Here is a 14,602-nt window from a genome sequence, read left to right as displayed (position 1 = left end):
TTATCTCAAAATATGCTTGCAATTGAAAATTATTTAATTTGATACTTTTTAACAACCATAAGACTTTTATAATAAAAAATAAGTTTTTAAACACTCATATGGTAGTTTTATAAATAAAACAATCTTTTATTATAATTTATATAGAATATTCTATAAATACACTTATACATGTAAGTTATGTTTATAAAGTCTATAAAAAAGTTTACATAAAAGAAATTACTTTACATATTGTTATTTACTTCTATTTACTTAAATTATATATATAATAATATAAATTAGTAATAATATAATATAATAATAAATTATAATAATATAATATAATGATAAATTATAATAATATAATATAATGATAAATTATAATAATATAATATAATGATAAATTATAATAATATAATATAATGATAAATTATAATAATATAATATAATGATAAATTATAGTAGTACAATATAATATAATTATATTATTATAATAATTAAAAAATCATTATTTCTTAAAACACTAACATCTTAAATAAAAATGTATTTGAATGCAGACACATTTTATTGCAAAGACTTCTATACAATTTTTATAGAATAAAAATATTAAAATTGATGATATTATTTTATATATAATTGATATGCAATTTTCAAAAGGAGTGAGACTGAAATCTAGAAGATTTTTTTTTTTTTTTTTTTTGATACAAAACAAAAAAATAACAAATAAAAAATATTAGATAAGACATATTAGATTCTCAATGAGTAGTTTTATTTGCTTTAGATTTTTTAATGAATTTATATATTTTCTTGATTGCATTAATCTATGATATTTTGGCTACTCAATATTAGTACAGAATTATAAAAAAATTGAAGTTTCAAATTCTTTTTATTAAAGTTTTTTGAAAGTTGTCTAAGCAATAGATTATTATTTTAAACATTAGAATTAAGTATTTTGTGATTATTACAAGGCTAGTAATAAATTACCTTTAGTATAATTGTAATCAAACAATGAGATTCATGCAATAACTTGCCTTCAAATAATGAAGGTAGAACTCACTTACTTAAAGCCAAGTTCAAATAACTTTCACATACATAGTGTGAGAATTTTTGGTCGTGGTTGTAAGAGTTAATTTCTAACAAGTGTTCTACAACAGTTACAAGTGAAAGATCTAACTTGAGTTAGAATTCATAACAAATCTGGTCAACATAATGTCCTTAAACAACTGTATTTCATGTTTTTATACATTTGTTTTATATTAGAACGAAGTCTTTTCAGCCGAAAAAAACGTTGAGCCAGGGCAAAGCGAAAGGCATGCAGTTGGAGAAACGCAACGGATCGGAAGTAAAAACAGAAAAAAGAAAAAGACACGGGGGATGATTGCCACCAGCCTGGCACCAACGCCCCAGGCCCTACTCAGCTTCTGGTACTTATCAGAACTCAAACCCCCCCCCCTTCGGCGCAGGGCACAGCTCCACCGGCACGTAAGCAGTTCCCGGTGGTAATAGGCTCTTCTTCCTCTTTCCCGGCACGGTTTTGGCGCGAACTAGGAGAACTCCGACCTGAGCGTGTGGCGCGGTGGCGGGCTCCGGTGGCGGTGTGGGAGAGAGAGAGAGCGGTGGGAGGAACTTCGAGCCAATCCACGCTTCGCTTGGAATCTCCCGCGCGGGAGTTCACAGCAGCCAGCGGGCTCCACTGCCAATTGGGTGCGATTGAAAACTCTCCCTTCTCGTCTTCCAGCAGTTTTCTTCTCCTTTTTCTCCTCCCCTTCCTCCAGCAACTCGGAACCCTAGATTGTTGCAGCTCCGTTGCGCGGAAGAGACGTTGCAGGGCTTTAGTTGCGTTGCGTTGAGGCGAGGCGACGTGGTGCAGGGAGGGTATGGTTCGGGTTTCGGTGGATTTGTGGCGCTGTGATTAATTCGGCTCTGGGGAGTTCTGCTCCTGCGACCATGGCGTCGGAGCAGCCGTTTAAAAAACGCCGGCGGTATGAGCAGTTGATGGCGGAGGGCGTCGCTGTGGCGTCGTCTTCAGCGGTGTTGTCTTCGCCGCTGCGTGAGAGTTCTCAAGTTGTGGCGGGTCCTGACGCTGCCGAAAATTTATCGGCATCTGTTGGGGTTGAGCAACCGAGTGATCGTGATGGTGGTAAGAACAACGCAGTTGTGAGCGTGGGGAAGCATCAGAGTGAGAAGGATGGGTTGGTGAGCGACAAGAGGATTGCAATTGCGCGGGAGCGTCAGAGTGCCAAGGTTAAAGAGGAGGCGGTGAGTGAGAAGAAAGATACGACTTTGCTGGAGGGTCAGGGTGTTAATCTCAAGGAGGAGGCAGTGATTGAGAGGAAAGACGCGGATTTGCGGGAGATTCGGGGTGTCACGGTTGTGGAGGAGGTGGTGAGAGGGATCATAGATGAGAATGTGGGGGAGCATCAGAGTGTCGATGAGGGGGTAATGAGTGAGGGGAAGGTTGAAGAACCTGCTGTTGTGAAAGTGGAATCGGCAGGGTTAGAGCGTCCACAGGACGTAGTACAGGGTAGTGGGGAGGATGAGAAGCTTCGTAAGAAGAGGAATAGAGAAGAGATTGGGAATTTTTACAAAGCGTATCGACGTGTTAGGATTTGTCTTACACAGCGGGACGACTCGGCAACCTTTGGTGTGAAACATGACCTTGAGGCAGCCTATCATTCAATGATTGAGCTTTCACAGGGTGAGGAATTCTATCCTGTAGGGTTTCCCGTTCTTCCTCTTCAGCGTTCCGCTTATGCCCTCCTGTGTTTGGATTGTAATGTGATGCATTTTCGTTTATAGGTTTTGTTAGTGGATTGATTCTCGCTGACCTCTTCAAATTTTGTGAAGCGACTTCCGGCAGCACAGCATTCTCTTTAATTGGGATAGCACCTTCTCTAGTAGGGTATATGTAGGGTTTAGTATGCGAATGATTTTAGCTCCTGTAATGTTGTATTTTAGGGTAGATAGTCCTTCATTGAAACAACTTGCTGAGGATATTACCGTTTAACTCCAAAAATAAGACTACATGATTACATGACTAGTGAATGTGCTTTAACCAGAGACCTACCTTCTTCAGCAACTAATCATTCCGCGTGAATTTGTGAATTTCATGCCTTCATGAATTGAGGTTGTGTAGTATTCATGCGCCTGGAATAGTATTCGTCTTTTCGACACTAGCGTTGATGTGGTCTGACTGCTACAAATCATTTGGCGTTGATTGGTCGCCAGTTGAATATAAATATTGAATACTTGGAATTACATGTTAGACTGTCTGAGGGTTAGTATACCAAATCCACCTTGCACCCAGAGAATGCACGCATTGTGTACCTCAATTCTTTGTCTTCGGCACCCCAATGCTCTGAGATTAATGGCCGCGTATGTGTAGGACTTTGTGTTCTAGTTTGCATTGTCCCCGGTCCTATATTACTGATACGAGTAACTTAACATTATTGCAGGGTGTGTGAGTGTGCGGCGGATTGCAGCTGAGTTAGTTCCAAGATATGTAATTTTCTGTCCCACTGCTCTGGAGGCAGCTGCCAGAATGACTATTCAGTTGTCGGATTGGAGCTCCAGTATTCTATTAAAAGGAGGAAAAGAAGGAGAAGGTTTAGCTGGGGAGACAGCAGAAGCCTGTTTTGACGGTTTAGTAAATATTGTTACCGCCGCTGTAAATTCAGCTTTTGAGCTTTCAAGTTTAAGTGCTATGTGTTCAGAGGTGTGTCGTAATATTTATCTGTATCTTCTTCGGCAGTTGGATGGACGTGACCTTCTGAATGTGTTCAATTCCAGTGGTAAAGACGAAGTTAAAAGCATTAAGCATAAAATCCCCCCAAATGGCGAGGATATTGATGCGATTGTGGATTCAATTAATCCTGAAAAGCTTGGTGCTTTGATTATATCTAGCACTGTTCAGGTCTTTACTTGCGACCCGCAGGGAGTGCTCACTGTCTGCTTTGAGTTATTACGAGCTACTGATGCCGACAGTCGCAAAGCTGGTCAACATTTTCTATCTCAAATCGTCAAATTTAGAAGTAACACCAAGGTTAGCAATGCGTCGCCAGTGGAGAAAGTTCAGAGCAGTGCTGTAGCTATTACCTCTGAAGTCGATGGTAGTAAACAATCGGAAGTCGAGGAAACAGTGGTGAATATCGATTTTAGCTCTTCAGGTCCCGATCGGGAAGAAGCAACTATTGCAGATTCAAGTCTTGTTGCCACAGTAAGTTTCAAAACTTTATTTTGTGTGAGTTTGAGACGAAGAAAATTTGCCAGCCCCTGGACTCTTACTTCTATTTATTAGTTTGTTTGAACTTTTCTAAGCATGGATGTGGGACTCCATCCGATCATGGAAGAAAACACCTTGGACAAGTTCTTCCTTTACTCTTTGAGCCTTTTTGCACATTTACTTGAATGGAGTACTTAGAGACGTAGAATGTCTTAGAGTTTTGGTTCTGTGAGACAATTCCAATTGAATCAGCCGTACCGGGGATCGCCTCTTTCTGATTGTTTGGGGCTGAAATTCAGATTTGCTTTAATATTCAGTCTGGGGATTTAAATTTGTGCTCAATTGCAGGTAATTCATTCAAAGCCTGAACTGGAAAGATGGCTTGTGTCTGCTGTGCGCCATTTTCGTAGAACTGCATCGAATTCAGTTATCGACGAAGCTCTCCCTGTGCTTTTGCCGCTCCTTAAGTCTCTTCACACTTTCACGCCCTTAGACCTTGAACTTGCTACACTTGAGGAATTGGACGTTGGCCCTTCAGCTGAAGATGAAGAGAAATCGCGAGGTCGACCAACATACCGCTTCCCTAGACCAGGTGAGCAGCCTGCCGTTTCCTGGAACGGTACCCAAGAATTTTCTAAGGAGCATTGGGATGATCTTGACAATCCTTCCCGTGCAAGTGAGTCTACAGAAAGTAACCGTTGGGGCTTCGGACCATCCAGTCAATCTGGATATATGCGAGGGCCGTTTTCCTCTGGCCCAACTGAGTGTTCAGCAATTCCTGCTACTTCTCCTGTTCCTGGAAAGGAAGAAATTTGGAGGAGGGGAAAGGACCACACTATTGTGTCTGCGTCTATGGAGTTGCTCGCTCAAACTGAGAAACCCAGTCCTATGTGGGATATAGAGGGCTCTCAACCAGTTCATCCTTGGGAGGGGCCCTCAGGAAGTTGGGGTTCCGGACGCCCAGCTTCAAGAGGTTATGAACATGTACCTCCGAAGGAATTTGGTAGTCATAAATCTCCACCTGGCGCTGATCCATGGCGTCTGCGAGAGCGAGACTCTGTCACTAACAAGGACGGTTCGCTACGGGAGCCCAATGATGTATCACCTTTCAGGAACTTAGAGGTTGATGTACCAACTACGTGGCCCTCTATGTCTTGGCATGCTGGAGGTAGAGGCCCACAAGATAAGCGGGAGCAGTCTTCAGGTAGTGATATGAATGGATGGAATCATGTGAGAGAATTTCCTAACGATGGCTCGAGAGTTGAGGCGAATACAGTTGGCTCCTCTCTATTACCTTCTCCTCAACAACCCTTAACACCGCGTGCTCAAAAATCCTCCCCAAATCAATGTGGTTGGTTCTCAGATGGAGATGCAGTTGCCATGGACGTGTATGCAGCTTCCACGCACCTTTTGGTTGGTCCAATCAATCCACCAATAAGTGAATCCGGCATCAAATTCCATGTTGAGAAGTGTGTTACCATCGATAGCTTTTTACGAAATCAAGATTATGCTGTTTTAGGATTTCGAACTGTCCGGGATGCAGCAAAAGCCCGTGAAGTTTTGCAGGCAAGCATTTGGAGTAAGGCTCTGCGGATTAAGTTCATTGAGAATTCCACTAAAACGAGTGACAGTGCAGCCAATATTGTTGCAGTTGGTCCCAGTTGTTTTGTTTGGGTTGGTGGCATCTCCAGCCAAAACGCCAAGGAGGATTTATTGAAGGACGTGCTTGGAGCCGGTTTGAAGCAACCACGCTCCGTCACTGCCCTGGTAAATGCAAGTGCAATATCCTTAGAGTTTGAATCATCAGAAGATGCTGCGGCTGTTCTGGGACATATCCGACAACGAAGAAGAGAGGGCGGTGGACCACTTTTGGCCAATTCGAAGGCAATTTCCGATCGAAGTATTATGGGCAGCATGGTTCAACCTGCTGACATACCATCTCCGGTTCCTAATCGCCATCTCTGGATTGGACGGGTTGATCCTTTGATTTGTGAAGAGGAGCTGCTGTCTGCCTTTAATCACTTTGGAGATATCACTGGTTGGAAGTTTCTGCGACAAAGCGGCTGTTGCTTCATAGATTTCAGGTGCATCATCTTCATCGTCATTAGATTATTAATAATATGCTGTGGGTCCTCAGCTTTTCTAAGATGCATAAATTATACTGGTACATTCCTGCGTAATGCTTACATATTTCTTGTAGAATATCCATGATTACTTGTGAGACGTGTTTTCATACGTGACGCTAGAATTTCAGGCTTCATCATGTAGTGGAAAGAGATCATCTGAAACACATTTGTAAACTTGTGAGTGTTTCAGGTCACCGGAATGTGCTGCCATGGCAAAAGCCACTCTCAACGGAACACGATTTGGTAACCAGTGCATCAATGTGGAATATAAAAATGCGCCAGCGCATAGAAATGCCTCGGGTCCACTGCTGAATTCTCCTCCTCATCCGCCAGCTTTGCTTCACACACCACCCTTCAATGGGTCCTCCAGTGGACGATCGCCTGCCAATCCTGCCCTGAATCAGGCTCTGGTCAACATTTCGAACAAATTGGTGAATTTTACAGGCGGAAGCATGGGTAATTTTCATGCAGGGAGGTCTAGGGGTGGTCGTGGAGGGGGTGGCCGCGAAGCAGCTGAAAGGGTGCCCACGAATACCTTATGGGTTGGGCTCCCTGATATGGTGGGTCCTAATTTCATGAACGAGGCAGAGTTGAAATCGGTCTTTAACCTTGCAGCCACTGGGGTTGGGGTTGTGACCAAAGTGCGAAGTGCACGGACAACTCGAGGACCATGTAGATTTGTTGAATTTGATCGAGTTGATGCTGCTGCAGTTGCATTACGAGCAGTTTCTGGTCGATTGGATCCAGCCATCCAAATAGAGTACAGGTTAACGTTTGCTTCCCATCCTGCATGTGTTTTGTACGATTGGTGTATCACTGTCGGACATCGAGCAATTTTTATAATGGCTTTTGTAATCCACTTACTGTTATATGCATGTTTTTAAGGTTCAAGCTTCAGCTCACATGAAAAACAGCTCATTGTTTGCGTTTGAATTGTCTCTCTCCTCTCCGTTCACAAGTTGATCAGATCTTTGAACTCACTTATATAAGGTTTGATACAGCAACTCCGCAATATCTCTGCAGCACACTGAACATCCTCATCCTCATGGGCATAACCATGGCCACGGAGGTCCAGGCCACCCACAAAGTCCATTTATGGACATCCGTCGACGAGGTTGGGATTATCAACATGAAAAGGAAAGGCCACTTGGTACCAGGCAGCGTGAATGGGACAAGGAGGGTGAGGAAAGAGATTCTCCTAATCGCATGGATTTTGATGATGGGAACATGGCGAGTGGGCAGGGTCACCCAGGTGTCCCTCCTGGATGGGGGAACATACGGGAGAAAGACTTAACAGAGGAGGAATATCATTTAGGATCAAGGTACATGTTTGAATTTTTGTATCAAATTAGCTAGTTGATCTTTTAAAGATACTTGAAAGGTTGGCTGTAGAGACTCGCCCGTGATGCTACTGTCAGTTTGACGTGGTGTGATTTAGTCTTTTATCGTATGCATTGATATGTATGCGCTTTCTCATTGCCAAAGTTTGATCAAGTTGCGGACGTGTGTTTGTTAAGTCTCTTAAAATTTGACTCCCCATGTGTGTGCTCTCTGTGTAGGGACCAACATCAAAGACTTGGGCGATTCGAAAGTTCAGTTGAGTATAGGGATGATTCTTCCAGCAGAATAGACATGACAACACCTCGACATGATTCTAGTGCAAATTTTCAGAATTCGAACAGTGCTACTGTAGATGTCGGTCCTGTGGTTGTGACTGAGAGCAGTTCAATGGTATCTCAAAGTAGCAGCCACAATGTACTTGGGCGGAAGCCGATAGAGCGGCAGTCATCTTCAAGCGCTAGCCTCATCCGGCCACCTCTACCCCCTCAGGGTGCCACATTAGCGCCACTTCCAATGTTGAAGCACCCCTCTCGTGCCCATCTTGAAAGGGTCCCATCAAATAATTCATGGTCGAACCCAATGGGAGGAGTTTCATCATCCCCATTGGGCCCGGTCTCTCCTGTGACCTCTACCCCTGTTCCCAAGTCAGTTTTGGCATCACCCTTGGGAACTCCACTTCAGTATAGAGGTCCAACAAAGTTGGACAAGAGTGGGGGCCGAAGTGGGCCTCCACTATTACAATCTCCGGTCACGCCCGCCTTGAGTGCGTTGTCTGTATCACAGCCTTTGGAGCACCTGAATCAACCTACAGAGCAGGTGAGTAGTCTTCCAGAGCAGCTGAGCTCTCCCTTGGAACCTGTGCCCAATGCCTTAGATAGAGTAGTCAGTACTTTTGAACGAGCAAATAATCATGTGGAGGTGGTGCATCCTCCATTGCCTCCACTACCACCTATCTCTCCACCCCCACCACCACCAAGTGAAACTCCTCCACCGCCTCCCTCCTCACCCCCTCCTCCTCCTCCTATGCCTCCACCACCTAGCTCCCCACCACCACCTCTACCTTCCACTCCGCATGGTTTTAGCGCTCATGCCTCAGTAGCTGGGCATGAGAGAAGAGAATCTGCTGCAGTACATGTGAGAGGAGCTCCTGCTGTGGAAGAGCATCAGTGGCGAGGTACCCTGTGCAAGAGCGGTATGCAGTATTGCCAGGTGACTGCCCATCGACAAAACTCAACATACTCCTCGTATGACCGGGCACCTTTTGAACCTACTGGGTGAGTTATGATATCATTGGTCCGTGGACTTGAAACATCTTAGACTCATTTAAAATAACTGTCGATGACGATGATGCATTTCACTCTTTAGTTTGGTTGAAATATTGGTTGTTTTAAAAAAAAGGACATATTTTTCCCTCTCATGACTATTAGACTAAATTTAACTGCTGAAATAGGTGGCCGGAAAAGCTTGATGTGACGAAACGTGCTGATTTCAAATCCGTGAAATCTACCTTTCAAAACACTCCCCCAACTCAGGTACAAAGACTTCACTTTTTGCAACTTGAGACCGGTTTTTTTGGTCTGATCGTGAGAACTATGACTTTTATTTTGTGAATGTTAACATCATTGGTGTGTTGGCGTTTAATTTGCAGCGGGAGGTCTGTCGACTTATTGCTGTGCCTGAACATCGGGATGGAGTATGTTTCTTTCACTTTGCACATCTGTAGCTTTTATCATATCTCTCTGTGAGTTGTTACGTTCAAAATTTGGGAGGCATTTTTCTCATAAATCATAGCTTAATGGTTGAGGGCATATATTAGTAATAATGGTTTTGAATACAAGTTGAATTTCTTGAATGTAGCCACGTCTTTCATGCAGAAACACACCGCCTCACCTTTTGGATATCTTGCTTGCAGTTCGAGCAATTTGTTACGTACTTGAAGCAAAGGGACCGTGCTGGAGTGGTGAAGCTTCCTGCAAGTGATCGGCTTTGGCAACGTATGCTTTACATTCTTCCGTGGTCAGCGGAGATATGCTCAATGCTAGAAATTCCTCAACTACCCAGCTTGTGTCTAATTGGAATTATCTTGCCTGCACCCCCTTCCATGGCTGGGTCATAACACGTGGTGAATGGCCTGATACATGTCTATTAACTTATCGCTGGATAAAATTCATTCAGCTGCGTTACTGCAAAATTTCTGGTCAATATACCAGTTGGGTCTACTGCATTGCTATCAAGATCCATTTGAGCTGTAATTGACAATGCTTGTTTGCAAAATTTGAAATTTTTTAGTGTCCAAAGAAACGTGGATGCTCAACATGACCCTGATGTCTCTGTATATACACTGTTGTTTAATCCTCCATTTTACACTAAGTTTTTGATTGTCTGGATTGACTGAATGATGTAGCTTGTTCCAAGTTTCAAGGAAGTACGGATACAAACATGATGGGCTACATTTAACGCCCACAACCATTTTTGGTACCATGTGAATAAGTTCAATTTTGATACCCAAGTGGAACATTATTTTGAGCACTGCACGCAACTGAAACATCAACGAGTAATTTTACACTGAATCGAATGGAAGCCTATCCGCAAACAATCCATGTAGAAACTATTCTGCTGTTACTAGAAAATATTTTACATTTTGTTTTAGAATTCGTGTTAAGGTTATCATTTATTTCATTTTATTTTTTAATTAAATTCTGTGGAATATATTTATTTATAATCTTGGCATATAACTATAAAACTGTATATTTATTAATATATTTTTATATTCTATAAATTTATGTAAGTATGGTCTAATTCTTTTGTAATTTTTATAAATAGATATAGGGTTGCACAAATAGAAAATGACATAAATTATCTTGATTTTTATAAAATACTTTATTTATCAAATATCTTGATAAATAACCAAAACATTTATGAAATAAGAAAAATCTAATGAAGTAATCAAATTATGCATGCCTAATTTAGAATTTAATATTTGACATTTTTTTTCTTTGATTCTTGTTATATCTATTTTAAATATATTTTATTAGAAATTTTAGTTTCATTTAATTCTGTAAGAAGCCTTGACATCTGAGCCAAAAAAGATTATTTTTTAGTGGCCAAAACTTTAGTTTGTACTAAATTGACCAAGTTTTGGTCATGGTATCTTATTTTGTACCACATAATTTTTTGTGTTGAAGAAGAACAAAAATATGACCATATTTAATATTGGTATGTATTAAAACTAGTTGAAGTGTTAAAGTTAAGTTAATATACCACATTCATAAATTGATATGTGTACACATTATCAAGATTACGTGTACATATCAAATTAGCACAGTATCTTTAAATTGATATGTGTACAAAGTATCTTATTGTGTGTTAAAATTATGTGATACCCAAAAATATATTGTGACCAAAACCTAATCAATTTAGTCAAAAACCTCATTCAACATATCAACTCCCTAAAATAATACACTCTTTGATAAAATCCAAACTTGTTACAACCATTGATGCACAAAATCTCCATTGCATTCAATGAACCCTTCATGTGTACAAAAATGACATTTGAGCACAGCGCACAGCAATGTCAGAGTGCATTTTGCAGTACAAAAATGGCATACATTTCTACATAAGGTAGTGGAGACAAACGGCGAGCAAGAGCAGCGTTACACGGGGCTCACTGGAGCAGCAGTGACGGAGGGAATGACACGCTTTGTGCGATGCCGTGAACAGCATCGCACAAAGCGGCAGCAGCAGGTTCAAAGCCGGAGACAGAGCGAGACAGAGAGAGATGTGAGGAAGTGACCCTTCGCAGTGACAACGGGGATGACGCCAGGACCACAATCCCACTACTGAGTATGTGCATGTGCATGGGGAAAGAAAGAAGGAAAAGAAAGCATGGACGAAAGTATGGAAGGAAGGGAAGACTTCTGGTTGTGCCCATGATTCGGAGAAAAAGCATCGACACTTGGGGACCGGACTGGAATTTGAGATAAGGACTACGACTGGATTGTCTCCGTTTTGGCAAGTCAGGACGCACGGCATCTGGTAGCAGCAAGGGAGCAGGAGCAGGGAGCAGTGCTCTGCTGTTCTCCAGATGCCGTCCCCTCATCACCTGTTGCGCTTTTCCATTCCCTTTTGGAGTTCCTATCTAAATTCCACCCACGATTACCGTTTTGCAAAATATCAGAGCATCTTCGGCCTTTTGTCGTGTTCCGCTGCACCCTCGAGTAACTATCCATTCCCTGCTGCAATATATATACTCGTGAACGTTCCTCTGTTTTACATCCTGCCTGTGTCGTGTATCTGCTGTGCGATTTATTCTGTCTCTTCGCTTTTCTCTCTGCGTGGTGTGTGAGCAGCGATCGTAGTCTCCATAGCAATGGCAGCAGTCATGGGTGTGCATGCTGTGGGAGCGGCCACTGGATTCGCCACGGGGGTCGAGATTAAGAAGAACCTTGCGTCGTCGGCGAACTCCCTGAGCGGCGTCAGGATGGTCGCGGCTTCTACTGCCCAAATGATGAAGCAGACTCGGGTGCCGGTCGTGAGCGCGTCCCTTTACTCCGATGCTAAGTATGACTTGAACAACTACAAGTTCGACCCCATTAAGGAGTCCATAGTTGCCCGGGAGATGACCCGGCGCTACATGACCGACATGATCACCCACGCTGATACTGATGTGGTGGTGGTGGGAGCTGGCTCTGCCGGCTTGTCGTGCGCGTACGAATTGTCGAAGAACCCCAACGTGAAGGTGGCGATCATCGAGCAGTCGGTGTCACCCGGCGGTGGTGCGTGGCTCGGAGGGCAATTGTTCTCGGCCATGGTTGTTCGCAAGCCAGCGCACCGGTTCTTGGACGAGATCGAGGTGCCGTATGAGGAGATGGAGAACTACGTGGTGATCAAGCATGCGGCTCTGTTTACGTCCACCATCATGAGCAAGCTGCTGGCTCGCCCGAATGTGAAGCTGTTCAATGCCGTCGCGGCGGAGGACTTGATCATCAGGGGCGACCGAGTGTCTGGAGTGGTGACGAACTGGGCCCTCGTGGCGCAGAACCACAACACACAGTCGTGCATGGACCCCAATGTCATGGAGGCGAAGGTTGTAGTTTCATCGTGCGGTCACGATGGTCCATTTGGCGCCACCGGAGTTAAGAGGCTGAGAAGCATTGGCATGATTGAGAGCGTGCCTGGGATGAAGTGTCTGGACATGAATGCCGCAGAGGACGCGATTGTTAAGCACACCCGGGAGATCGTGCCCGGCATGATTGTGACGGGAATGGAGGTCGCTGAGATTGATGGTTCACCGAGAATGGTACGCGTCCATCCTTAACCGAAATATGCTGCCCCTGGCAATTTTCAAGTGGTCTTACAGTAGCTTCTTCCCCTTAACATTTTTGGTTTTTAGTGAGGTCCACAGTGCCTGACTTGCATGAGTGCCACGATGCAGGGACCAACATTCGGAGCCATGATGATCTCCGGGCAGAAGGCCGCGCATTTGGCTTTGAAGGCGCTGGGACTTCCCAACGAGGTGGACGGAAACTACAAGCCCAACGTGCACCCCGAGCTTGTTCTCGCTTCTACTGATGATATGACTGCTTCTGCCTAGATTTGCTTGCAGGCTCGATAAAGTTCCTCATCCGGCTTATCTCTCACAGAGCAGAATCCAAGCCAAGCCGTCTTTGTAGATGTGTAAGTATCTAGGAGCAAAGTGACTTGATAACGATGTGTGAAAATGTAAACCGTGGCTTGGGTTTCGTGGTGTTGAGATGGGGTCATAGATCCTACGGTTGAGGTCATAGTGTACCGATCCAAAACAAAGAACACCACATCAAGTGTACCTCTCCTGTTTTCTCATAATGAAAGTTCCCATTTGGCGTTGTTGCTAATTTTCGGCACCGGGGGTGCTTGCTTCGAGCAGGCTGAGAGAGTCCCTTAAAACCTGATCAGGATAATACCTGCGAAGGGAGTGTGCCTAGTGGTTGTTTTTGCAGGGACCTCGCGCGTGAGATTCGCCTTTCGACGACGATCTCTGTCGAACCGCTATTCCTGCCGTGACACCATGGCGAATACTAATAACACCGGTCGTGTCGTTCGTTACTGTCTTTGTATTGTGTGACGATGATTTCGTGACTTCATTGATGCAGGATGAGAAACCGTGCGGTGGGGGGACTGGATCAAAAATTGCTGCCTCGCTCTGTCCGTAACATCTTACCGCAGGGATTCTTACCCAACAGGCTTCCTGTCTAATTGAATGGCATTTGTTTTCGTGGCTGTTTCCTTTTTATGGATGTGTAGAGAACTATGCGTACGATGTCCGCAAGCAAGGTATGCAACCGACGTGGAACTGCCTGATCACAATATTAGGCAATCGAATCCTACTTGTCATGATAGAATTTTCTAATGCTCAATTTGAGTTTCAGAATAGAAGATTGTGAAATGACAGTACGCCCGTGTTCATTGCCCGCCCACCAGACGCCTAAATCGGACCTTTAGGATATCGTTTCTTCACTCGGCAATTTCAGGGTAAAAGACAATTCTTCAAGCTAATGCTTACACTATGCATGCCGGCAGCAACAAGAAACCGTAGGTCACGCTTCTATTATTAGATTACTTTGTGACAGTACTGTGTGCGCCGAAGAATGTACTCAGTGAACAGCTCCTTCATTTCAGTGCTGGGAGGTTGAACAGGAAGTAGACACCCCTCGGATTATGAGTAGTGTGTTAATTTTGAAAAATGTGTACAATCTCTTTCATTGTGGCAGCAATAAGAACAAAGACTTTGTAAGATTACATTCTCATTTTATATCTTGCTGAAAAATGAAAAAAATTCGGCACTGATACATAACTAGTGTTATATCAAGCTCAATTCTGTCTTCACATACTAATTTGTGAACATAAACGCCAAAACGGAATATTTTACTTAATGGCAGATGAATGTGCAGTAACATCT

At 43.4% G+C, this 14,602-nt stretch overlaps 2 protein-coding genes across 3 annotated transcripts; both read left to right on the top strand.

Annotated features, from left to right (window-relative positions):
- The first annotated feature begins 1,649 nt into the window (after nt 1–1,649).
- Nucleotides 1,650–9,856, top strand: LOC112276741 (uncharacterized). The gene is made up of 9 exons (XM_024508375.3): nt 1,650–2,674; nt 3,432–4,192; nt 4,547–6,282; nt 6,515–7,090; nt 7,326–7,646; nt 7,884–8,939; nt 9,116–9,197; nt 9,314–9,358; nt 9,578–9,856. Exons 1-9 carry the CDS (start codon nt 1,924–1,926, stop codon nt 9,779–9,781), a joined length of 5,532 nt encoding a protein of 1,843 aa, XP_024364143.1. The 5' UTR covers nt 1,650–1,923; the 3' UTR covers nt 9,782–9,856.
- Nucleotides 9,857–11,949: 2,093 nt separating this feature from the next.
- On the top strand, nt 11,950–14,442 carry LOC112276579 (thiamine thiazole synthase 4, chloroplastic-like). Of its 2 annotated transcripts, XR_002968095.3 has the most exons (3): nt 11,950–12,964; nt 13,100–13,341; nt 13,571–14,442. XR_002968095.3 is itself a non-coding variant. In XM_024507995.3 (2 exons), exons 1-2 carry the CDS (start codon nt 12,035–12,037, stop codon nt 13,256–13,258), a joined length of 1,089 nt encoding a protein of 362 aa, XP_024363763.1. In that variant the 5' UTR covers nt 11,950–12,034; the 3' UTR covers nt 13,259–13,538. The 2 variants fall into 2 exon arrangements, 1 of the variants encoding a protein (XP_024363763.1); XM_024507995.3 differs by lacking the exon at nt 13,571–14,442 and having other exon boundaries at nt 13,100–13,538.
- Nucleotides 14,443–14,602: the final 160 nt, after the last annotated feature.

Source organism: Physcomitrium patens, chromosome 24, assembly GCF_059467195.1.
Source record: "Physcomitrium patens ecotype Gransden chromosome 24, ASM5946719v1, whole genome shotgun sequence".
In the NCBI taxonomy this organism is placed as follows: domain Eukaryota; kingdom Viridiplantae; phylum Streptophyta; class Bryopsida; order Funariales; family Funariaceae; genus Physcomitrium; species Physcomitrium patens.
The sequence above is the reverse complement of the archived record's forward strand: the minus strand, read 5'-3'. Positions and strand labels throughout refer to the sequence as shown.

What these genes read in the sequence shown, in the direction of transcription:
- LOC112276741 (XM_024508375.3), top strand. Translation starts at nt 1,924, where the DNA reads ATGGCGTCGGAGCAGCCGTTTAAAAAACGCCGGCGGTATGAGCAGTTG. An exon ending in AATGATTGAGCTTTCACAGG is followed by an intron (nt 2,675 to 3,431) that starts GTGAGGAATTCT and finishes ACATTATTGCAG; the next exon opens with GGTGTGTGAGTGTGCGGCGG. An exon ending in GCCATCCAAATAGAGTACAG is followed by an intron (nt 7,091 to 7,325) that starts GTTAACGTTTGC and finishes GGTTTGATACAG; the next exon opens with CAACTCCGCAATATCTCTGC.
- LOC112276579 (XM_024507995.3), top strand. Translation starts at nt 12,035, where the DNA reads ATGGCAGCAGTCATGGGTGTGCATGCTGTGGGAGCGGCCACTGGATTC. An exon ending in TTGATGGTTCACCGAGAATG is followed by an intron (nt 12,965 to 13,099) that starts GTACGCGTCCAT and finishes GCCACGATGCAG; the next exon opens with GGACCAACATTCGGAGCCAT.